The 26,723-nt window shown below is 38.6% G+C and overlaps 1 protein-coding gene across 8 annotated transcripts in view; it reads right to left on the bottom strand.

Moving 5' to 3' along the window:
• Window positions 1–26,723, bottom strand: part of atm (ATM serine/threonine kinase) — a 173,081-nt gene that overhangs the window by 138,434 nt on the left and 7,924 nt on the right. For all 8 annotated transcript variants that reach the window (XR_009445848.1, XM_059646635.1, XM_059646634.1 and 5 more), the window contains exons 2-12: window positions 20,562–20,662; window positions 20,058–20,170; window positions 19,063–19,208; window positions 16,617–16,781; window positions 15,479–15,644; window positions 11,660–11,898; window positions 11,054–11,223; window positions 10,391–10,560; window positions 7,096–7,467; window positions 4,789–4,986; window positions 2,490–2,588 (exon numbers count right to left, since the gene is read on the bottom strand). Coding sequence is in view for 7 of the 8 variants with exons in the window: in XM_059646635.1 (XP_059502618.1) it covers window positions 2,490–2,588; window positions 4,789–4,986; window positions 7,096–7,467; window positions 10,391–10,560; window positions 11,054–11,223; window positions 11,660–11,898; window positions 15,479–15,644; window positions 16,617–16,781; window positions 19,063–19,208; window positions 20,058–20,170; window positions 20,562–20,633 (1,910 nt within the window). In the remaining variant the exon portion in view is untranslated. The remainder of the gene's footprint in view (window positions 1–2,489; window positions 2,589–4,788; window positions 4,987–7,095; window positions 7,468–10,390; window positions 10,561–11,053; window positions 11,224–11,659; window positions 11,899–15,478; window positions 15,645–16,616; window positions 16,782–19,062; window positions 19,209–20,057; window positions 20,171–20,561; window positions 20,663–26,723) is intronic.

Genomic DNA, 26,723 nt, shown 5'->3' with positions numbered 1-26,723 from the left:
TTATTTCTACATTCTAGTTTCCTGTCCTTCCTAAATGTCCTATACCTTTTAATATTTTAATATTCAATCTATGCCATCCTGCAGACAGGTCTCATAAGAATTACCAGATCATATTTATTTATTGCCCTTGCACTCTCAATTCATATGATTGGCATGTAATATTGACATGCATTCTGATACAGAATTTCCAGTTTTATACCTTAATTCCTTTTCTAACCTCGAGTCTTATCTGTTCATTTAGTCTTAGATTTGCACTCACTTTCCTTTCTTGTCAGTTTGTTTATCATATTTTGTACTGAAGCCTTTCTCTTTGGCCTTGTCACTATTCTTCGAGTTATTGTGATCCAAATAGCTACTTCATTTTATTTCAATTACATATTTACTTTTGCTGTTTTTCTATATGTTAATAACCCTGTCAAATGTGGGAGATCAGGGGCACTGTCCCTGGTGACTATGTTTGCAGGAAGTGTGTCTAGCTACAGATCCTCTCAGTTGGCATGGCAGTTGGAAGCGCCAATATACAAGAGGCAGAAAATGTGATGGATAGAAGCTTCAGAGAGGTGGTCATGTGATAGGTTCAGTCAGACAGATAGGTGACCTCCAGGAAAGACATGTTTGGGCAATATGCAGAAGGTATTATAAGAGGAAGGGCAAAATTCAACCTCCTTTTGGGAAATAAGACAGGACAGATGATGCAGATGTTAGCAGGAAGAGCACTTTGGGAAGAGTGACCATAATTAGTTTTAAAATAGTTATGGAAACGGACAGACCTGGTCCACAAATTAAAGTTCTAAAACGGTGCAAAGCCAATTTTGATGGCGTTAGACAGGGATTCTCAAAAGTTGATTGGGGGAGGCAGTTCACAGATAAAAGGATGTCTGGCAAGTGGGAGGCTATCAAAAACAAGGTAACAAGACTTCAGGGACAGCATATTCCTCTTAGTGTGAAGGTGGAAGGCTGGCGGGAGTAGAGAACACTGGATGCCTAGCGATATTGAAGCTCTGGTCAAGAAAAAAACAGGAGGCATGTGTCAGGTATAGACAGCTGGGATCAAGTGAATCCTTGAGGAGTATAGTGGTGCATGAGTATACCTAAGAGGAAAATCAGGAAGGCAAAAATGGGACATTGGATAGCTTTGGCAGATAGGGTGAAGGAGAACCTAAAGAGATTCTTCAAGGATATTAAGGGCAAAAGAGTCACGAGAGAGAGAGAGAAGGGCCCTTAAAGATCAACTAGGCCGCCTACGTGTGGAGCCACAGGAGATGGGTGAGATCCTAAACAAATATTTTGCATCAGTATTTACTGTGGAGAAAGTCATGGAAGCTAGGGAACTTTGGGAAATAAACAGCAATGTCTTGAAAACAATCCACACGAGAGAAGAGGCAGCATTGGAGGGCTTAAGATGCATAAAAGGTGGATAAATCCCTGGGGCCTGATCAAGTATATCCCAGAACATGGTGGGAAGCTAGGGAACAAATTGAGGGCCCCTAGAAGGGGTACTTACATCAACAACCACAGGTAAGGTGCCAGAACACTGCAGTGTGGCTAATGTTGTGCAATTACTTAAGAAGGGTAGGAAGGAAAGGCCAGGGAACTACAGACGGATAAGCCCAACGTCAGTGGTAGGTAAGTTGTTGCAGCAGATTCCGAGAAACAAGATTTACACGCATTTGGAAAGAGAAGGTCTGATTAGGAATAGTCAGCATGGCTTTGTGTATGGGAAATCATATCCCACAAATGTGATTGAACTTTTTGAAGAGGTGACCAAAAAGATAAATGAAGGGAGTATAGTCGACATTGTGTACATGGACCTTAGCAAGGCTGTTAACAACGTTCCTCATGCTGGACTGGTTAGTAAGGAGATCCAAAGAGAGCTAGCCAATTAGATACAAGATTAACTTGACGGTAAGAGACAGAGGGTGGTGGTAGAAGGTTGGTTATTCAGACTGGAGGTCTGTGACATGCACTTGTGGCAAGAATTGGTGCTAGATCCACTGTTGTTTGTCATTGACATGAACAATTTAGATGAGAATGTAGGAGATGTTTGCACATCTGTATACTCTTGACAGGCTACAGATTTTGACAAGTGTGCGACTTATGTTTGGTGTACTGCAGGAAGCCTGGCACATTTCTTCTGGTAAAAGAAAATAATTTAGTCTTTCCACCCATTTCTGTCATCACTACATATTGCACCAAGTTTGTCTGATACAATCCAACCCCACTATTTACTTCAATACGAAATCTAAAATTCATATTTTCTATTTATATAGTTCCTCTACCCAAAAAAAGATTTGTGGTAAAATGTTATTTTCAAATATGTTTACAGCATACAACATGTGAAATCAATATAAACTAGTTTTGAGCTGAAGAAATAGTTTGGAATACATGCTACTTTATTAGAAGCTTTTGAGGTGAAGCAGGATTACAACTGAAATAGCCATTTCAGCTCCTTAAAATGGTTCTACTCGTACAATATTTATTTAGTTTACCTCTCTGGTGAAGATGACTGAAAGAAATCCATCCCTGCTCTGCAGTCCTTCAGGGTCAGAACAACCAATATTTGAGAAACAAGCTGATTCGGAAAATCTCTATTAAAAACAGTAAGGCCAACATGACGTTTACAGCTTTGCAAATAAAGAATAATGCAAAAGCAAAAAATACAGATATAGAAAATCTGAAAAAAAAACACACAAAACTGGAAATACAGAAAATGTTGGAGTCTGTTTTAAAGATATTACAGCAGAGCATTTAGAAATACATAATACAACCAAGCAGAGTCAGCATGGCTTAACAAAGAGGAAATCATGCCTGACAAATTCACCAGAATTCTTTGAGGCAGTTTCGATAAAGGAGAAGCAGAGATGTAATATATTTGGATTTTCAGAAGGTTACATCATAAGATAAGAATGCCCATGGTGTTGGAAATATTATATTTTCATAAATAAAGCATGGTTATCTAACAGAGATAGAGTTGTGGTAAATGGGACTTTTCAGGATGTTGTGCCACAGAGATCAGTGATGGAACGACAAATATTTACAATATATACTACTGCCTTGGATGAGGAAATTGAAGGTACCATGGCCAAGTTTATGGATGACGAAAAAATGGGAAGGCAAATGCTAAGGATGACAAAGAGGCTAAAGTGGGATATACGCAGTTAAGCAAGTTGGCAAAGACTTGGCAAATGGAATATATTATGGGAAGATGCAAGGTTATGCACTTTGGCCAGAAGAATAGAGCAGCATTTAAATGGAGAAAGACTGCAGAAAGCTACAGCACAAAGCTAATGTCTAAGTTTAGTGTGTAATAGGGAAGGCAAATGAAATATAGGCCTCTATTTCAAAGGGAATAGAATATAGAAGTAGGAAGATTTTGTTAAAACTCATCAAGGGTGCTAGTCAGACCACAGCCGGAAAACTGTGAAATGTTTTGGACACCTGATCTTAAGAAAAATATATTGGCATTATAGGCAGTCCAGAGAGGGCTCACCAGTCTAATTCAGGGAATGGAGGGCTGTCTTACAAGGAGAGACTGAGTAAATTGTGCCTGTATTCACTGGAATTTATAAGAATGGGAGGTGACCTTATCAAAAGTATCTAAGACGCGGTAGATGGGAAAGGCTGTTTCCCCTTATCGGGGACATAGGACCAGAGGGCATAATCTCAGAATAAGCGTCATCCTTTAAAATAGCTATGAGGAAGAATTTCTTTTTTCTCATAGATCGTAGGCCATAGAATCCCTACAGTGTGAAAACAGGCCCTTCGGCCGAACAAGTCCACACCGACCCGCAGAGCATCCCAACCAGACCCATCCCCCTATAATTCACCGAATCTACACATCCCAGAACACTACAGGCAATTTAGCATGGCCAATCCACCTAAACTGCACATCTTTGGCCTGTGGGAGGAAACCTATGCAGACGAGGGAAGAATGTGCAAACTCTACATTGACAGATAGTGAATCTGTGAAATTCCTTACTACAGAGGACTGTTAAAGGTTGGGTCATTAAATGTATTTGTTTCAGACATTTCCTAATTAAGCTCTTCAGAGATGTTATCACACATCTCTAGAGCAGGTGGATGTGAAGCCAGACCTCTTGGCTCAGAGGTTGGGACACCACCACTACAACACAAAGGCCACCTTTAAATAGATTCAAGGCTGTGATTAACAGATTCCTAATCATTAAGGAAATCAAGGCTTATGGGAAAAGGTAAGAAAGTGGAGCTGAGGATTATTAAATCAGCCATGCTCTCACCTGAATGATGGAGCAGATTTGGTGGGTTGAATACCGTGCATCTGCTCCTACGTCTTATGAACTATAAGTGTAATCCATGAGTAAATGTGAGATTTAAAACAATTACTAGGTTGCTCCAGACACTGGAGTCTTTATTCAAGTAAAATTATACATGTTAATACTGAATTTATTCCTGAAGACATTCAGCTTTTAAAAGTAATGTCCCTGAGGAAACACATAATTATGATAACAACAGGTTAGCTCTAGTCAATTTGTCTTTAGAAACATTAGCATTAAGTAATGGAACATTTACATTTTGGTTCATCAACAATTTTGAACATTTCCAAATTAGCTTTAACCATCTTTGCAAGATGAAGTTCATTCTATTCTGTTCGATAAAGGGTTATTAGACAATTCCAGAAATTGCCACGCCAATTAGACATTTGAGTCTCAGAGTTAAGCATCATTTAAGCTTGGAAAATTCGATGTTCAGTTATAACTGAATGACTAAACAGCATCCTGCAGCTTGAGTTTATAGAATTAATTGACCAACCTGCAGATAACAGATGGAAGCTCCACATTTTCTTCAACAACTTCCTCTGCTCGGTATCCCAGTAGCCACCGCATTATTGCTTCTCTGACAGTCTGTGGTCTGTCACCCGTAGTTATTAGATAATGTTCAGCTACGCCGTCCATTTTTTCAGGTAAAGTGCATTTTGCCAATGCACATGAGAGACATTTAACTGCGGAGCTTAAGAATAATTTTTCACAACTTTGTCAATAATTTTCAAAATATAATGTCTCTTGTTTGGAGTATGGGAAAAATACATGTTTTATAAAACAAAATTAAATCATTGTTGATCTACTAGAAACTAATTCAATAGTTTTTCAATTTTGCATCTTTTCTACAGCTTAATTACATTTGCTGGGCCATCACTTGGGACGTTTTCAGCTTTTGCTGATGTGGGGGCGGGGTAGGGATGGAGGTTAGATAGACCTTAAGTTTAGGGTAAAAGTTCGGCACAACATTGTGGACCGAAGGGCCTGTACTGTGCTGTCCTGTTCTTAGGGCAATTAGTGATAGGCAATAAATGGCAGCCTAGTCAATGATGTCCACATTGTGTGAATTAATTTTTAAAAATCTGAGGTCTAGTTTTATTGAAGACTGAGGAAATGGGTGAGATCCTTAATGAGAGTTTTGCATCGGTATTAACCAAGGAGATGGACATGAATAACAATAAAATTAGGAGGGATAAGCTTATATTCTGTGGCATGTCGATATCGAGACGGGGGTGCTGTTCCGTACCTTGAAAAATATTAAGGTAGATAAGCTTCCAGGGCCTTTCCCAAGACAATGAGAGAGTTAAGGGAAGACATTTTTGGGGTCTTGACAGAGAGCTATGCATCCTTCTTGGCCACAGACTGGAGAATAGCCAATATTGTTATTTTGTTTAAGAAGGGCAACACAGAATTATAGGCTGGTGAGCCTTACAACAATGGTAAAGAAATTATTGCAGAAGGTTCTTTGGAACAGGATTTACTCACATTTGAAAAATAATGGACTTATTAGGGATATTCAGCATGGTTTTGTGTGGGGGTGGAGTTTGACTTACAAATTTGATTGAAATTTTTTTGAGCAAGTGACCAAAATGGTTGATTAGGCACGGCAGTTGATATTGTCTGCATGGCCTTTATGAAAACATTAGACATGGTCCCTCATCGTAGGTTGGTCCAGAAGATTAAGTCACAAGAGATTCACAAAGAATTGGTCAACTGGATACATAATTGGCTTGGTCATAAAAGATTAGCTCCGGAGGGGTGTTTTTCTGACTGGAGATCTGTGACCAGTGATGTTCCACAAAGATCTGAGTTGTTTGTAACACATATACACATATATACATACACACATGATTTAAATGTAAATGTAAACGGTCTGATTAGCAAGTTCACAAACAACACTAAAAATGGTGCAGTTGTAGATAACAAAGAAGGCTGTCAAAGGGTACATCAGCATATACATCAACCAGGTAAAGCTGGGCACAGAAATGGCAGATGGAGTTTAATCTGGACAAATATGAGGTGATGCATTTTGGGAGGTCAAATGCAAGAGTAAAGTATAAAGTAAATGGCAAGACCTTCAGGAGCACTGATATACAGAGGGATCTTAGGTTACAAGTCCACAGCTCCCTGAAAGTTGCAATACAAGTGGATGAGATCGTAAAGGTGTACGGGATGCTTGCCTTCTTTAGTCAGAGCATTGAGTATGCAAGTTGGCAAGTCATGTTGCAGCTATAAAAAACTTGAGTGACCACATTTGTTGTATTGTGCGCAGCTCTGGTCATCAGACTATAAGAAGAACGTGGAGACTTTGGAGAGGGTGTAAAGGGGTTTACCAGAATGTATTGAACTGTATTAGCTCCAAGGAGAGGGTGGACAAACATGGATTGTTTTCACTACAGCACTGGAGAATGATGAGCAATCCGATAGAAGTATATAAAATTATGAGAGGCATGGATAGGGTGAATAGTTGGAGTCTTTTTTGCCAAGGTGGAATAGGTTTAATGTGAGAGGGGTTAAGTTTAAAGGACATGTGTGAGGCAAGTTTTCTTTTAACACTGAGGGTGGTAGGTGCCTGGAACACTCTACTAGGAGAGATGGTAGAAGCAGATAACTTAGCAACGTTTCAGAGGCATTTAGACAACATACGAACAGACAGGGAAAAGAGAGATTCGGACCATGTGCAGGCAGATGGAATTAAAATAGAGTGGCATCATGGTCAGCGCAGACGTGGCACAGACAGGCCTGTGCTGAGCTGAACTGTTGTATGTTCTATGTTAACTGCTGCATATGCTAGACTCACCTGGATGGTTGGCATGTGGAGGATGAAAAGATTTTCCAGAAATCCTTGTCTGGAACAGTCAGATTTCCCTGAAGAATAGCCTCCAGCAGCCGAAAGCTTTCAGCCTCAGTCTGCTGTGAGCTGATGCTCCGAAGTGTGATGGCCCAGATCTTGGCCCAGAGTTTCTGCAGGTCTAATTTCTGTGCACTATTCAAGTTTGACTTTAGTCTCTGGCACACAGCAATCTCACGGAGACAACAAAGGACATAAGGCATTTTCTGTCCACGTCTCTGCTGCGAGAGAATCTGGTGCAAGGTGGTCAGAATGAGAAGAAGCTCATTGCGGGGTACACTTGATGGATATTTTGCAACCAGAACTGTGGTGATTTGTAACCTAAGGAATGAAAGCAAAAATATAGTATAACTTGTAATGTGTTAATACTCGTTAAAGCTTAATATCTCATGAAAAATTCCAAAATTTAAATTTAATTTAAATTTCAGTTCAGCTCAAAGACATTGAAAAAAAAAGTCTATGCCCATGAGTCCAATTAGAGGTGGAGTTTTTTTGTTTATAAAGACTGATTGATGGTCATGAATGAGGGAAAAAACTGATGTGGCTGTTTAAGCTTAACATATTACATGTTCTGTGAATGCTTTTCTCCTCCTCCATTCAGAACTCAGCAGACTTGAAAGGCAGATTGGAAAACTGCTAATGAAATGTTCCTGTTCGAGAAGGAAGGGAGACAGAAAGAAGGAAACTATAGACAAATTAGCATGATGTTGGCAAAATGCCAGAGTCCATTATTAAGGAAGTAATATAGCAAGACATTTAAATTAGCTCAACAAACTTAGAATGTAAGGTCTTACACTTTAGTAGGAAGAATCAGAAGGCATGTCATTATTTAAATAGAGGGAGAGAGGGAGACAGAGAGAGAGAGAGAGAGAGAGAGTGAGTGAGAGAGAGTTCTTGTACACAAAATAAAGATATCATGCAAGTGCAGCAAGTAACTAAAAATGCAAATGGAATTTTGGGGTAATTACTTGGAGATTGGAGCTTAAAATAGCAAAGGATTATTATAACTGTACAGGATGTTGATGTGGACTAGACACCTAGAGTTTCAGTTCAAAAACTTAAGACAGGATATACTGGCAGTGAGGCTTTTCAGATTCACTGCGCAGATGAAGGAGTTGACTTCAATAGGATGAAAGACTTGACTTACAAAGAACAGCTAAGCAGGTTCAGTTTTTAGCGAGTTTTGAGAAGATTTGTAGCTCAGGTTGAGGTTCTCGATGTAAGTTTGCTCGCTGAGCTGCAAGGTTCATTTTCAGACGTTTCGTCACCATTCTAGGCAACATCATCAGTGAGCCTCTGGTGAAGCGCTGGTGTCATGTCCCGCTTTCTATTTATCTGTTTAGGTGTCCTTGGGTTGGTGATGTCATTTCCTGTTCTTTTTCTCAAAGGGTGGTAGATGGGCTCCAATTCAATGTGTTTGTTGATGGAGTTCAGGTTGGAATGCCATGCTTCTAGGAATTCTCGTGCGTGTCTCTGTTTGGCTTGTCCTAGCATGGATATGTTGTCCCAATCAAAGTGGTGTCCTTCCTCATCTGTATGTAAGGACACTAGTGATAGTGGGTCATGTCTTTTTGAGGCTCGTTGATGTTCATGTATCCTGGTGGCTAGCTTTCTGCCTGTTTGTCCAACGTAGTGTTTGTCACAGTTCTTGCAAGGTATTTTGTAAATGACGTTTGTTTTGCTTGTTGTCTGCATAGGGTCTTTTAAGTTCATTAGCTGCTGTTTTAATGTGTTGGTGGGTGTGTGGGCTACCCTGATGCTAAGAGGTCTAAGTAATCTGACAGTCATTTCCGAAATGTCTTTGATGTAGGGGAGTGTGGTTATGGTTTCTGAGAACGTTTTGTCTGTTTGTTTGGGTTTATTGCTGAGGAATCGGTAGACTGTGTTCATTGGGTACCCATTCTTTTTGAATACGCTGTATAGGTGATTTTCCTCTGCTCTGAGTAGTTCCTCTGTGCTGCAGTGTGTGGTGGCTCGTTGGAATAATGTTCTAATGCAGCTTCGTTTGTGGGTGTTGGGATGGTTGCTCCTGTAGTTCAGTATTTGACCCATATGTGTTGTTTTCCTGTAGACGCTGGTTTGAAGTTCCCCATTGACTGTTCGCTCTACGGTGACATCTAGGAATGGCAGTTTGTTGTTGTTTTCCTCCTCTTATGTGAATGTTATGCCAGTGAGGGTATTATTGATGGTCTTGAAGGTTTCCTCTAGTTTGTTTTGTTTAGTGATGACAAAGGTGTCATCCACGTAGTGGACCCAAAGTTTGGGTTGGATGATTGGCAGAGCTGTTTGTTCGAGCCTCTGCATTACTGCCTCTGCTACGAACCCTGATATTGGAGATCCCATGGGTGTACCGTTGGTTTGTCTGTAGGTTTTGTTATTGAATAACAAAATGATCAATTATCATTATCAATAACAAAACCTATTTAAAGTGGAAGCAGGTAGACTTTTGAAATGCCAAAGAGTTGAGGATTGTGATGAGTTGGCAGGAAAGAGGAGTCGAGACCTGGAGCAGATCAGTCATAATCTTATTGAATAGAAGGAATGCTTGAGGGGCCAAATGACCTGGATGCTCCTATTTCTTATGTTTTCATGTTCTATTATTCCTTTTGTTGTTTTTCTCCTTCACTTCTATTTCTTTCATACTCTACTGTTTATCACTTGCTCTCTTACTCAGTTCTCCACATTTTACCTCTTAACATATTTCCTTTCAATGACAGCATTACTGCTTAACCAGCACAACAAAGATGTAGCAATCAATCCAGTTAAGTTCCTCATCCAAGCAGAAAGGAGGCAGGGGTTAACACATATTAGTATGTGCAGTTAATTCCTTTTAAGACTATTATACTGGAAACTCTTCAGTAAACTTAAAAGGGAAGGGAGATTGAGGTATTTCTCAGTCGGGATAATGTTTTGCTCAGGTTGAAAGGGGGAAACAGTTGAGCAAAGGAACAAGAGAAAATACAAAGAATAATATAGCAATGGGCAGCATTTCTGTACACTACAGTTGAAAATATTCCAACTCCATAGTCTTCATCGACTTCAATAGGTCTACCAAATGGAATAAAAAATTTTCCAGGAAACTCAGCCTTCTTTCTAGAACTTTGATAGGAATGTACAATGGTCCACTAATGGGAATAAGGTGGACAATGGATATATATGAAGAAATTCAAATAAATGTAACGTTTGAAACAATTAAAAATAAACTCAGCGCAAGGTACGTATCTAAATTTAAAAGTAAACATACCAAGGTATCATATCAAAATCACTCTGTGATTTTTGCAGACCATCTCGTACCACTTCCCAACCTAATTCAACACGTCGACGTTTGCTTGGCGTTCCCTGATGAGAGGGGCTTTGTGGTGAATCAACATCTGTTACTGAAGACACAAACACCCTGGTATCTTGATCAAACAACTAAAAGCAAAAAATAAATTAAACAAAATTCACCTAAGAATCTACATGGTAAAAATATTATTTGCATCCTTCAACATTTTGATTATATAAAAATACTTTAGTGGGTTACCCATAATGTGAGATTTATTGAATCCATTATCACTAACTAACAGCCCACCTCTAAAGTTGAAAGTTTGCTGATAGTTCTCTGATAAGTTATCAAAACCTATGACCAATTCCATCCAGAATGACAAGGGCAGCAGATACATAGGAACACCACAACCTTCGGGACCCTGGCTTCGAAATATAATCACCATTCCTTCACCTGAATTCCTTCCGAAACGGCATTGTGGGTCAACTCGAGGCAGGGGGTCAAGAAGGCAATTCGCCACCACATTCTCAGGGCAACAAGGAATAGGTAATAAATGCTGGCCAGTCAGCAACACCCACATTCCACGAATGAATAATTTGAAAAAGAAAATCCAAACCAATCAGATTTTCATTTCTGCTCTACCTGATGACAAATATCAGCAGCCAGATCAACTAAGTTATCCTTTACGGCAACGTGGCGCATCCCTCCTGAGTATTTCCCTCTGCTTCCTATGTGGCCCACTTCACTGACAATTGTTTCATAAAGACCATAAAGCAGGTTCTGCCATTTCAACCAGTCAGCTGCAAAAGCACCTGTTGCACAAAAACATGAAAAATGTATTTAAGTACATTTAAACTCAGTTTACACATAAATAATACACAAATGATATTTCTAAGATTTAGAAACGTGTATGTTTTCAGTCATGCTAGTTCTCTGGATTCTTCAGGAAATCAGTGAGACTTAACTGCATATATGCATATTTCTCCAGTGTTTACGATTACAAGTTAGGCATATTAATTGGCTCTTAACTAGTGAACTGAAAGTGCATATTTCAACTTGCAGAGATAGCTTCCAGAAATCATATACAACTATGTATGTACTGTTACTGATAAAAAACTTAAATAAATAATTGAACAATTTTTTTTCCCTCAACATCATTTGCAACTTATGCAGAAGACAACTATGAATTAAAGACACAGCCTGTGGAATTATAAAGGGTAACCTAACTTCCATTAGTCTAGCTTGTACCTTTTTCCGGCACTTTGGCCCCTTTCGGATGATGAGCCCGAAGCTGTAATCGGAAGAATTCAATGATTTCTTCCTTTAGGGAATCCTGGGGTCGCTTCTGAGTCCAAATGCGCAGCAGTGTTGGAAATATCTCCTCCCCCAGTTTACACACACGAATACGACAGTTCATTACACTTACATTGAGAAAAACATTGAGGGCTGATATTATGTGTTCAATTACAGCAAAAACTTGTTCTTGTCTGCAACATAGAAATATGAACGGAAAGTTAAATGTAATTGCATTTCTTTTGTTGAAGCTGTCTTTAGCTACAGTCATGGTAAAAGGCATGTGCAGAACTAGAAATTTTGACTGATTGAGACCACAGTGACGTTGATGTCACTGGACTACTTATGTAGAGATCCAGGCTAATTCTGAGACAAGGCTTCAACTCCATTAGCATAACTGACAGAATTTACGTTCAAATAAATAAAAACAACTGCAATCAAAAACTTGTCATCAGTACTGGTCACCGTGAAAGCTTCATCAACCATCACAAAACAAAAGATTCACCAATGTCCTTTAGTGAACTAAGTCTATCAACCTTACCTGGCCCAGGCCATAGCGTCATAGAGTCATACAGCATGGAAACAGACCCTTCGGTCCAGCTCGTCCATGCCCACCAAATTTCCCAAACTAAACTTGATCACTTGCCTGCATTTGACCCAAATTGCTCTAAAGCTTTCCTATTTCAAGTACCTGTCCAAATGTCTTGTGTGATGCCATATCCACAAAATGTAGCTGACTCTCAAGTGTCTGCTGAAATTATCTAGCAAGCTATTCAGTTCAAAGGCAATTAGGGATGGACAACAAACACTAATTCTAACAGCAACACACAAATCCCAAAGAATAAAATTCAATAGAGCAGCATTTTACATTTCAACAATAATTTACAACAGACGTTTATTTGCTTGAAAGAACATTTTGTACAATATTCCATGAATATCAATAATATAATTTTCATTTGTTTAAACAACCTCTATCTCACATTGAAACATTCCACAGAGGCTGGTATTCCATCAATGAGTCACTCTTTTTTTTAAAAACACATGGAAAGTGGTTGACAGTAATCCAGTTTCCTCAGAGCCAGTTCTTAGAGTGAACAGAATTTCCGATACTCCTGTTTACATCTGTCAGCTGGGGTTCCCTGATTGGATCAGATTAACATCAGGATCAGATTAACATCAGGATCAGATTAACATCCCTCATCAGGGAACTCATATTTTATGATGATCACCTGGCTGTCCTCATTACAATCACTAATACATATGGCTTTATCTAAATATGTGACAATCAGGAATGAAATTTCCCTACAAACCAGCTGTATTCCTCTGTGATGGGGCTCCTCCTTCTGGTTTCTTCCTGTGTTTGGAACTCTTGCTATGCTGGGAAAATTTCTAGCACAATACATTGTTTCACATTCCGTCTAAGCATAAAACAAGAAAAACATCCAATGATTTAGTGTCAGTCTCCTGCCTTTTTCCCCCACACCTTTCCACGTTGTTTCAATTTAAATAATAATCCAATACTATTATGAATTCCCTAATTGAATCTGCCTCCACCACATTTCCCAGCAGCCCATGTCAGACACAATCAAGTCCAAACCTTGGCTTTTAGAAGAGGCCTTCAAGTTAAAAACTATAACGAAATCATTAAATGAAATACAAGTCAATTCAAGAGATAACTTTAATTGTGTTATTCACACCATCATCAAATCGGGGATCATTTGGAGTCTGACTTATTTTCTCTAAAGGTAGCACCACCTTGGTGCCACAAGAAGTGGAAGTTGTTGTTCAAGAACCACATTGATAATGTTGAAATGTTTGGCTGGATTTTGATCTTCTGCTTCAACTGTGCAAAGGAACACACAGCACTATCAAACTTCATTATTTCAACATCACTTAGGAATGTATTTAACAATGTGAAAATGAACACATAATCCATTTTTGTGACACTGACCAAGGGTCAGATATTGACCAGAACTTTTCTTTGAAATAGTATCTTGGGACTTTTTTTACATCCCTTTGGAATCTTGGCTCCTCATTCAAAAGATTACCACAGGGCAATGATCTCTCTGTTCTGGTCAAGAATGTAAGCCTTGGTGTTTTGGCATTGAAGTTGTGCAGTTGACAGCAAAGCTGGAATCTTATTGTTCAGAGGTGAGTTTGCCATCAACTGAGCCAGACCTGACACATATAGGCCTAGTTTGTCCTGACCCTCCCAGCGGCTTCCAAACGTATTGTGGTTACTACAGCACCATTAATCTGACAGCACTTAATGCATGTGCAGCAAGTAAGTCATTGTCATGAAAGTTTGTCCAGTACAAAGGAACACACAGTAATCTCCCAATCGGTGTATGCTCCAATGCCGTACTGAGAACACCAATTCTGAGAAGTACACTAGACCAACCTTTTCCTGCATTGCCCTGCAAGTGCAAGTATTCCGTCCAGTGACTATGCAGCTGATCACAGAAAAGATCTACAAATGGGCACAGCAGCGAAACTCAGGGACAGATCCCTACACTAATATCTCAATTTCATAGCCTCTTGAGTTACCCTTCTCTTGATAATCTCAGAGACAAGGCATTAAAAAAAATGCCGAGCTATTCCCTGCCTTACTTCATCTCAAAGCATCTTAGTGAGTTCTGGCTCCTTACAACATTTCTGCTATCTTGACACTTGCAAAGTATTGTAGAGGTCACCAGGTCTACAGATGGTGAACCAATCAATGATGGATCAGACCAGAAAACAGAGTCTCTTCATGTTATTACATCATCCAGGCAGGCTACACCCCAGGATGCTGGTAGAAAGGATTCATTGATGGTTATGCCATTCATTGTCAAGGGGCAATGGTTAAATACACTTTTATTAGGTCATTTCCTGACACCTATGTGGCGTCAATGTCACTTGTCAACCCAAAACTGGTTACTGTTCAGGTTTTGCTTCATTTGGACATGATTGCTCCAAATTCTGAGAACGTGCGAATGGTGCTGAACATTGTGCAATCTTAAGCGGGCATCTCCACCCTTGATCTTAGAGTGAAGGGAAGGTCATTGATGATGATATTGAGCTGATTGAGCCTCAGACTTTCCACTGAGGGGTCCAGTACAGATGTCCTGTAAGTGAGATGACTGACCTCCAGCAATCACAACCATTCTCCTTTGTGCTAAGTTTAACATTAACGAAAGAGTTTTCTTTCTTTCCCAATGACTCCAGTTTTGCTAGGGCTCCTTGATGCCATAATCTGCCAAATAAGATTTTAATGTCAAGGGGAGTCACTCTCAGCTCATCTCTGACATTCAGCACTTTGCCCACGTTTAAGCTAAGACTGTAATGAGATCAAGTACTAAGGGGCTCAGGCAAACCTATTCTGAGGGTCACTGAGTAGGTTCTTACTCAGCAAGTGTTGCTTGATAACACTTCTGATGACGCCGGCCATCACTTTCCTGCCCACTTGTTGCTGGTTGGCCCTGCGTTAGTATAAGGAGATGTGGGCCAAGCATAGAGAGGGATTGATGGAAAAAAAATCAGACATTTTAAATCATTTGTGGAATTCAAGTGACAAGTTGCATAATCATAAGGTAATGCATGACACAACCATGGCAGAAACTGACAACTATTCAATGTCATGTTTAACAGTGAATATACTTTGCTAAAACTGTGAATATACCTATCATTTAATTATTTACAGGATTAAATGGGTCTTTCTGGCAACTATAATGACTTTTGAATTAAATACTTGTCTACATTTTTAAGGACATGCATATGTAAAAAATCCAGTACCTTGCATTCTGCACTGCCTTTGCAAAGAACTCAAACAGTCCAGAGGTCAGTCCTTCAGACTGAAAACAGCAGCCTCTGACAAGAGTATGAATTATTCTGGCCACAAGAACCCGGTTAGTATCATTAGACGGTTTCAGGAACATCTTGAAGTACAAGTTCATTAAATCTGAAAGGCAGAAGGAAACTGTTTATCAGCTATTAATTATTTCTAACATTTTAAACCTGCAGAATGGCAGGTTTAGTTCCAAACATAATTCACAATAACAGGCTTTTTCAATAAAGATACTAAAAACATACCATTAGGAAGTTTCAGATGTGTTTAAGGATCTAAGCTATTCTGTTTTCAAGATTCTCCAGAGAATGATTCACTCCACTGGATTCACTGATACAAATTTATCACCAGCTGATTTTAAGAACAACTAGCATTCCTTTTTTTAAAAAAAATCTCCAATCTGTTTAATATCATATACAGAAACAAAATCTGACCTATATAAACCTATTCATTTTATAGTTGTGATCATGACAGGAATGTCACTGAACAGTAACAAAACATTACACTCTACTGAATCCCATAACTTGCATTCACATTTAAAAATAATACACAACAACGGTCAAAATAAATTGACATGTAGACTATTATAGAAAATTAAGAAATTGAAAGACATAGCCCTTCACTTCCTCATCCTGGATTCAAAGCCAATCCAGTCCAAGTGGAGGAAACTTTGTTCTTCCTGTTAACTGTGACATGGGGTTGAATTAATCACAGAGACAGTTAACCAGTCATGAATGAACACACATTACCCAAGCACAAAACTGACACTATTCAGAAACTTATTCAGAAGAAGTGGATAACTATGACAGGAAATAGAAAAAATAAGTCACACTGGTGCAGCAAGGATGCGATGAGGTACATTCATAGGGAAGTGTGGGATGTTTTACACTTCATTTAGCTGTGCTTCACCAGATTTGAAACTGTATGATGCTCACAATAGGCACCTGAAAGAAGAGCAGTTCAGCATAAAAATACCTATCCACAAATGTGATTATTGTGAATTTTGCACTATTTGCATTTCCACCTCTTTTAGAAATGTTTGAAGAATGTCCACTAATCGCAAAAGTTCAAAACAAATAAAAATACCTGACCACCGTTTTTGGGAAATTTCACACCAGTACTTCCTAATTGAGAGGATGTCCTTCAGCAAAATGCTGCTGTAGTCAGTTCCATAAGCAGCACAACTAAATTTGTTCTGCAGAGTATCCATGATGTGCTTCAGAAGATCCTGACACTTAAGACGTGGTCCTCCTAAATAAAACAATATTATGAATGGAACTGTAATAAACAACGTGAACACTGCCCCTCAAATTTCCACATTGCTTTAAAGTTAATTGTCCAAATTTTGACAACAGTGGTGAAGCAGAGGTATATATGTGAGCAGAGTTAGAAGGGGTGGAAGCTAAGAGAGGTTTGCTGGAGTGTTTTGACAATGCTCTTGTTTATCACCACTTTCTAAGCACTGCCCAAAATAAATCAAAATAAATAATAGTGGAGGCTCTGGGTAAACAACGCTAATTTACATGCTGACAGGTCTGAGTGGAACCACCAGCACGAGTTCTGCTGGATCCTTGTCTGGCAAACCACAATTTCTGATTACAAGTGTAAAGTGGCTCCCTGAGAATTATGGTTCCATTGCAGCCTTCAATAATGGAGAACATCTCAGCGTTCACTGCAACTGGGTCCACTACATTGCAATTACAAAGAATCAAGCCAGAATATAGTGTTTCAAAGATCAAAGGTGGTGAACTTGTCACACACAGATTTCTTTGTTGGTACACCAGTTCCAAACGCCAGGGTTTCTTTAATAAACTATAGCATTTGCTCATCAGTTGACCACTGCCCAAAATGAAAATAGGTTTATTTCCAACTTTACAATTTGGCGAATAGAACAAGTGATACAGAGATAATGGGAACTGCAGATGCTGGAGAATCCGAGATAACAAAGTGTGGAGCTGGATGAACACAGCAAGCCAAGGAGCATCTTAGGAACACAAAAGCTGATGTTTCGGGTGAAGGGTCCAGGCCCGAAACGTCAGCTTTGGTGTTCCTAAGATGCTGCTTGGTCTGCTGTGTTCATCCAGCTCCACACTTTGTTACCTAGAACAAGTGATACACAATGTACCATACACTATTGCTTCGAAAGGTAAAGATGCAGTAGTTTCAAGTCAGTGCTTGCCTTGAAAATTCGATAACTTGGAAACACTCAAAAAGAAACACAGAATCTTTCATCTTAGAATAATATCTACTCAGCTTGATTAGTGCAGAATGCAATACAGAAAATAAATGGCTCATTTTTCAGTATTTTGTCAATTCATGAATTCTTAGAAGACCAAAGTAAGCAGGTGTATGGAAACACAGTAACCTAGAATTTTTCCAAGTCAGATGTCATCCTGCCTTGGAACTACATCATGATGCCTTTGTGGTCTTTGGATTAAACTCCCTTCCAAACAGCACAAAGGATGTACCTACAATTCAGGGTGGATTACCGTAGGTGGTTTGCAATGCAGTGTGAAGCCAACTGAACAGGTTCAATGCCTGTACCAGCTGGGATCATTAAGAAAGCCCATCCTCTCAACCTCATCCTTCGCCTGTGGCGTGGTGATCCTCAAGTTAGACTCACCATCAGTTACTACTCTCTTTGAGATAGCAGCCAGCGGTATTTAGGACTGTGGCAATTCTCATTTCACCTCTAACACATGTTTTTCAGCGTGTTAAGGAGGCAGGTCACCACCAACTTCTCAAAAGGCAATCAGGAATGGGTTAACCATTGATGCCCTCAACCGACAAATAATACTTAAAAATTCTGCTTCACTCTGCAGCAGTACTTGCCAAAAATGCACAGCTGAAAAACAGCAGGTATAATCAAGCTCGGCTACGATTCTCACTGTATTCAGCATTCAAAATCATGTTTCATTCTACAATAACGGTGGGACAGTGTTGAATCTTAATTTATAAGATGGTAAAATATGAAAGAAGAGAAAAGATTACCAAATTACTTTCCTGACTTAAATGTCAATAAGCAAACAAAAAATTCTTTTTGCTATGTTTGGATGTATGTTTGGTAAATACATTTAAAAATAACTAACACTGCTTTTAATTGGTGGATGAGATGAACAGTCATTATCTATTACAAAAATGGGCCCCAAAAGCTTGCCAGTTCACCATTTAAAGCAAATCCTCCTGTGAGAAAGACAAGAAACAAGGTCTTTGTTCTAATCTAAAATGAATTGCTTACATTCAGTTGACTTGGACATTTTAACGGATTTGTAATTTTTAAGTGTAGCATCAGAAACTAAAAAACAATGTGCTGCAAATGTTTTGCAGTGACCATGTCTTCATCCTTCATTAGTCAACATGTGAAAACTAAATGAGCACTTTGTATTTATTTTATAAATGAAAGCCAACATACAAACAAGTCTTAAGAAATGTTCAGAAATAACACTACATATCATAATTAAATGTACAAATAGCAATAAAAATCTTATCAGGAAAAGAAAGTTAATTTGGAAAATATTTAGATTCTGCTCACTTTTATTGGCCCATCGGATAAAACATTTCATGATACTGCCAATTTCTTGCATTTTCTTCTGTCGGTTGGCTTGGGTAGTTGCTGACACATTCGGGTTGGCTGCTTGAAGACATTCAGTCTCTTTCTGGATATACCTTTGAAGAAACCTAGAATACAATAATAAAAGGGCAAAAAAGGTAGGACGTTACAAGAATAGAATCCAGGTAGAATTGTTTTATATTTTATTAAGTATTACTGTTCACTAAATCAATAAAGGGATATGGGAACTGAGTAGGCACTTGGGACTAGGACAATCTCCCACACAGAGGGTAATAATCAACATGGAATGTTTAAGCTAAATAGATTGATTAGTTTTCCAATTTCTATGCAATGAGACCACAAATCTTAAGAAATTAAAATCGCATCAAGCTGTAGCTATGAAAATTAGGAACAATTCAGTGATTGTAGGGTTTCAGTCTCTACAATGGAATGGAAAATGGCCATTACATCGCAATATATTTTACAGAAACTTCTAGACATATATGGAAACTTTGGTTGCATACGGATGCATACACACATGAGCACAGAAGTGGAACAACATATATTCATGAGGTGTTGAGAACGAATCTGTAGAAACACCCAATTTTAAAGTCAGGATATTTTGAGGTGACAAAATAATTCTTATCGCCAATAAATAGACAGTGGAAGGAGACTAAAAGAAGTTATTGATGCCAAACTTGATATACCTTCTGTAGTGAGCTGGATGATTAGTTGAGAAATACAAGAAATCTTGCAATCCCATTATAAATGTTACAGAAAGCATTATGTAGGATAAAGCACAGTCCTTATATTTCAAAACATATTGACAATTTAAGTATGGCTTGGTCTTTTACATATTGAAAACATACTTTCTAATTCAGCACTTGCTCCGGTAACAGCAAAATGTTAGATGTCAAATGTGACACTTGCTTAGACATTAACAGCACTTTTTATAATGGGTCATTTGATAAAATTACCTAAAAACCGCATCCCAGTTCAACTGTTTTGGATGTTTTGATTCAGAATTTCGGTCCAACTGCTCAATGACTTCTGGATTCCGAATAAGACGTTTAAATTTATCTACTTCTTTCTATAAAGGCACAAAGTGTTAAAAACACATTAGCCTACACAATGTACAACTGTAATATGTGCGTTTAAATTATAGATTAAAAATTGCAAAATGCAGTTAGCAGAGTTTCTGTACATAAGCCGTGAAGGACGGGTATCAGAAAGAAAGATTGGGTCAATTTTCAAATACTGCTCCTTTCAATTCCTATGAGGATAGATTGTATTAGGGAGGAAGAACCAGACAGCAAGAGAGAGAGTGAAAGGATTGGCAGCGGGCCAATAAAAATTAAAATATATAATCTAAAAAATAATTCACAAGAATTAGCAGCATTAAGTGCAATTAATTGTCAAGATGTCATATTTACTTTTTCAATTCATGGCGACAGTGTCTACCTTGCTTCTGATTTTATTACCTTTCTTTCTGTAGTCTTGTCATTGTCCAACTGGCAACAGCACAGGTAGAGGTCATGAAGTACAAGACTCATGGTTCATTTGAACAGCAGTTGAAAGGATCCTACAAAATAAAAATGAATGACAGCTTGTACACTTAATGGAAAAAAAAATCAACTTCTGAAACAACTCCTAAGAAGTGATGGAAACAGAGCATCTGTAAATGTGCAAACTAATGATTTGATGCACTGCTAAAGGTATAATGGACACTGGGTTGCAACTGTTGATTTCATTTTCTAGCTAAGTCATTACAGGAGTCATCACTTGCTTTCAGCGGCAAGAAGAAAGAAAACAGTCACACAGCAAATTGGAACATATATTTCTGAAGTGGGTCAGATGTTTTCCTCTTCAAAGATTTTACAAAAATGCAATAAAAATCAAAACGCCTGGAAACACTCAGCAGGTCAGACAGAATCGTTCATCAGACCCTTTACACATAAATGAGTGTAGAAGAACAAGAGGTGATCTTGTTGAAACATATAAAGTCCTGAGAAAAACTGGTTGGTGGATTCTGAGAGGATGGTTCCTCTTGCGGGAGAGACTAGAACCAGGGGCCATGTTGTATAAATAACAAGTCATTTTTAAGGTGGAAGTTAGGAGATCTATTTTCATCTCAGAGGCAGGCAGATAGGCTGTTAAACATTCTTTCCCAGAAAATAGTGAACATTAATAACTAGGCGATATCTTTAGTAACTAGTTATGTTTGAGGTATTAAAAAGGTACAATGTTCACAGATGCTCATGCTTTGAGACAGAAATTCTTATCTCAATTTTTCTTCTACACGAGCTTAAACTTACACAATATACAAATACATATGAACAAAAAAAATTGGGTTGTGGAGAAGAGTCATACCAGATTCAAAATATTCATCCTGTTTCTCTCTCCACAAATGCTGTCAGGCCCATTGTGTTTCTCCAGCATTCTTGGAGTTTAGTATAAATTAGAAGCAGGAATATGCCACTCAGCCCCTTAAGCCATTCTGTTCAATTATATCATGGCTGTTCTGGTCACTCCACATTCCTGCCTAAGCATAAGATCTGACCTACTTTTATTTCAAGTTGACAAGGAAATCTGTTTCCATTTTCTTTCAATGAAGGAGAGTGCAAAAGACTAACAACACTCTGAGAAAGAAATTCTCATTGGTCTTAAATGGCCAGTCCCTTATTGTTAGGCAGTGATTACTCTCAAATCTCCCACAAAGAAAACACCCTTTCCACATTCAGCCTGCCATGCCACCTTACTGTTCTAAACTCTAGTGAGAAATCTAATTGTCCAACCTTTGTCTCGAGGTCAACCCAACCACTTCAGACATTGTCTCCTGTGAACTGCTTCCAAAGCATTTACAGGGTAAATAAAGGTTGTATATTGTATGCACATGTAGATACATCAATGTTCTGAATAGCTTACTTTTCAGATAAACTCAAGTCATATGCTTATTCAAAATTGGAATATTAATTATTGGATCATTGTTTCAAAGTGTTACGAAGGAAGGATGGAGATTTCCTGGGCCATTTGCTGACTACCATCCTTCTACCTCACTGCTGTAAAGTTCTTCAATTTCCAAGTTTTTAAAAATACTTTTTAGTCAACAGCCAGAACTATGCTTGTATTCTGCTAAAAGAAATCCTGTTTCAAATAGAGCCATCTTCTTATTCTATTTACCAATCCGCCCCAAGATTGACGTCTTGTTGGCTCTTTCTCTATTGTTTATCTTCCAAATCACTTGGTTACATGATCATTTAATGGAAGCCAGATGCATTTCATTATATTATTGAAGTGCTAACTGAAATTAGTATCAGAAAAGAAGTAGTGTTTGAAAAATAGGCTCGATTGATGATTGATAAAATTCCGGAGCCAGATGAGGTTCATCTCAAAAAAAGTGTTGAAGGAGGTATTTATGATGACAGTGACTGCATTGGTGGTGGTTATCAAACGTAACTTCTACAGGCTCTGGTCAAGTTCCTGCTGACTGGAAGATAGCAAGTGTAGTCCCACTATTTAAGAAGGGATGAAGAAAGTGTTAAACTAGATTGTTAGCTTGATTTCAGTAGTGTGAAATATGTTTAAGTCTATTATTAAGACATAATAGCTGAACATCCAGAGTATAATTACAAAATGGGTAGAATCACAAAATGTGTAGAATCAACATGGATTTATGAAAGGGAAATTAAATTTGACAAACTTGTTGGTCACTTTCTCGAGAGTGTTACTTGTAACATAAGCAAAAGAGAACCAATGAATCTGGCATATTTGAATTTTCAGAAGGCTGTTGACAAGTTCCATCACAGGAAGACAGTAAATAACACTGCAGTATGTAAAATGGAGGGGGGAGAAGAAAGACAGAGAGCGGGAGAGAGAGAGTATACTAATATAGTTGAGAATTGGATAATAGACGGAGACAGAGAGAGGGGATAAACGGATCATTCTCAGGATGACAAGATTTCACTAAAGAATACTGCAAGGATCTGTCTACATCCACAACCATTCACAATTTATATGAATGGTATGGATATAGGAACAATTGTAACTGGGCAAGAAACTTAGTTGTGGGGAGGATACCAGGTGACTTCAAGTGGACTTGAATTAGCTACGTGATTGAATGAGATTATGACTGGTGGAATATGTGAACAAGTGTGATGTTTCCCACTTTGTTGGCAAAACCAAAAGGCAGAAAATTGCTTAAATGTTGAAATGTTGCAAAGTGAGAATATCCAAAAAGAGTCCTGGTCCAAGAGTCACTAAAAGCTAGCATGCTGATGTAGTAAGCAATTAGGAAGGTCTGTTGGTATTCATTCCTGGAGATTTCAGTGCAGAAGTAAAGATGTCTTGCTTCAAGATAACAAAGTGTGAAGCTGAATGAACACAGCTGGCCAAGCAGCATCTCAGGAGCACAAAAGCTGACATTTCGGGCCTAGATCCTGATGAAGGGTCTAGGCCTGAAACGTCAGCTTTTGTGCTCCTGAGATGCTGCTTGGCCAGCTGTGTTCATCCAGCTTCACATTTTGTTATCTTGGATTTTCCAGCATCTGCAGTTCCCATTATCACTGATGTCTTGCTTCAGTTGTGTAGAACCTGGGTGAGAGGGTACCTGAAACATTGTGTATAGGCTTTGTCTCCATGTCAAGGAAAGGATATTCTTGCCACAGCGGGAGTTCAACAGAGGCTCACAAAATTAGCCCCAGAGAAGACGGAATTTTCGTATGAGATTGAGAAAACTGTATCCATATTCTTGACAGCTTCAAAAGAATAAGAGGCAATCTCGTTCAAACTCAAAATTCTTACAGAGTGTGAAACGGTGGACACAGATATAATGATTCCCTTGGGTGGTGATTCTATAGCCAAGGATCATGATCTCAGGATAAGGTGTGCACCAATTGAGACTGAGATGAGGATGAATTTCTTCACTCAGAGCATGTGAATCTTTGAAAATTTCTATCCTAGAGGGCTGCAGAAGCTCCGTCACTGAGCATCTTCAAGACAGAAATTAACACATTTCTGAAGACTAATATGATAAGGCATATGGAGATAATGTGGCAAAGTAGCATTGAGATTATTAGTATGATCCATTTAAATGACACGGCAGGCCTAGAGGGCTGAATGGTCTGCTCCTGTTCTTATGTTTTACATGAAATCTTTTAGAGAAAGTTGGCTCTTCGAGGGATCATCACCTAACATGACACTTAGGGTTCCCTCCAAAGACCTTTCACAATTACTTTATGTTTTTATACAGAACATTTGTAATTTATACCTAAAACACTAAAACTGAATACATATTGTGCGTTATGATTTAGGTTACATCTTTATTTGCAGGCACATTACCCCATGGTCTGTATTCAAGCTCCAAACTACTAACAGCAACTTCCTTCCTTTAAACTTCTAATCCATTTGAAGACATTCAGCACATTGAACTTACTTTCAGTGTGGGTTTGAAAATACAGTTGTGCATGGTGCTTGAATACCAATGTTTGGTGAACACAAATGCATGATTTCAATTGGAAACACCGTGAGGCCAAATAAAAGCTGTATTTAACTAGGATTGTAAATCCTTCAGGAGTTTTTCACCACATTAGATCAAGTCTGACATTCAAACAGCACTTCAAGGAACTGAAAAGAAACTAAATTCCTGCAACTGCTCATCCCAGAAACTAATCAAAATAGTCTGAACTCCTGATTTGCATTGTAGGATCAACATGAGGATTTTAGATAAATTGTCTCAATACTGCCTCTTGGGGACTGCTCCATCAGCAGGGCAGTGTGTATTTTACAGGGTGTAAGGTCCTTGATAGCCACAATAAGATGCCGAAGATCATAAATAGGCATTGCTTCCGAAAACATCCACTCCTACTTCTTCTTGAAAAGGTGAATTTGAAGAGCATAAGCAACTGCCTGAACATTGTGCCAACAACAAATTAAATAAGAACCTCAGACACAGTTTGTACTTTTGGAGTGACAAACTCTGTCAATGAGCTGTTAAAATGGCACTTGCGTTACTTAAAATGTTTGAGAATCCCATCTAATATAGCAATATGGTTCACATTATAGCATCGGAGCATCATATTGCAAAATCTTTCCAATCTAACATGATGACAAAAAAGCAATTTGCTTCTTCTCAACTCCATAGCCTGTTCACTCTAGCTATTCAATGCTTTGTCCAAAATCTCTCTCACACACACACACATACACACGTATTTAATAATAAAAACAAACAAATGTATTTCCCACTGCTAAGGCAGGACACGTATTATTTTCCCAGATCAAAACCTAATAGCTCCTTCCAAATATGCTAACATCAGAGGAAGAAGTTCATTTCTACTAATCTTAAATGCAAAATTATCTTAATTTCAGTTGTTTTTCTATGTATTTCAGTAAAACACTACAGCAGTTACAAATCACAAAGGAGATGGGCAAGGAAAGCTGACGCACTGAAGCGAATTCAACAAGATTGCAGTTGCTGCAGTCAAAGCTGAAAAATGTCCTAAGTAAAATATGACATAGAGATGTCACATACAGCTGTTTCTGCTATCCATCCTGACTTGTACTCCTGTAAATATGTATGAAACCCATCTAGTGCAGTTGCAACACTCCAAACATATTGCATAATATTGTGTTAAAGCTCAGAGGCATGACTATCCAAAGCAATGAAAAGTTGTGAAGGACGAGATGAAAGGAATTGAAGGTGACCACAGTTGAACAATACCAGCTGAGCATTATGGCCAATAATCGCACACATACCCAATGAGGGAAATAGATCCAGAAATACTATCTATAGTTCATCAAACAACTCCACAGGTAGTCACAAAAATCCAGTTTCCACCTTTGCCACAGATTGAAGTATTAAAACTACAGATCTATCGGATGAAGTATTAGAATCCGAAGAGCTTCATTCATCTATCTCCCTTCTGTCTCTCCTTCCAACTCTCCATTTCACTCTGTCTATCACCAAACTTTTTCTCCTCTTTTCTGAGCAACCATTTGTTGAAGAAAGTGAAAAGGCCCCTTTTCTTTTTGCCAAATTGAAGACCAGCAATAACTTAAAATGCAGACTAAATAAGGATGTGTTAGTGTTTTTGATCAACTCCATGCTTGTAATCATTCCTTCTTCACTCCATTATCACTTCCCTTCCTTTTAAGCACTTCCAACTCCCTTCTACATACTCTTTCTACTTCTCTCTCCATAATTTCCCCTAGTCTCCTCTCCTCTTCCTGCCATGCCCATCATTCTTTCTCCTTTTGTTATGCTACCATACAAGCTTCATCCACAAGCTACATCCTATTACTTTCCCACTGTCAAAAAGAGGTTTGACATAATGATACTTAGGCATTGATAGGGAAAAAGGAGAGGGGACATGCTACAGGGCAAAAGAAGAAGAAAGGCAACACTGAAAGAGATTTTGGAGATAATATTGTTAGATGCTGCCAAGAAGAAATTTAAACTCAAGCACGAAAAGTTTTAGTTTAATTGTAGGTAGGTGAGGAAGCATTCTGGATGAGTAGAACTTAATTCATATTAGGACACATGCAGTATGTTTTAGGACAAATTGAAAATAATGGCAATTGGAAGCTTGGGAACCTGCAAAGTGAGTAATGAGTCTTGAGACCGTAAAGGGAGGATTAAGAATTTTAGC

The sequence above is a fragment of the Stegostoma tigrinum genome, chromosome 6, assembly GCF_030684315.1.
Source record: "Stegostoma tigrinum isolate sSteTig4 chromosome 6, sSteTig4.hap1, whole genome shotgun sequence".
In the NCBI taxonomy this organism is placed as follows: domain Eukaryota; kingdom Metazoa; phylum Chordata; class Chondrichthyes; order Orectolobiformes; family Stegostomatidae; genus Stegostoma; species Stegostoma tigrinum.
The sequence above is the reverse complement of the archived record's forward strand: the minus strand, read 5'-3'. Positions and strand labels throughout refer to the sequence as shown.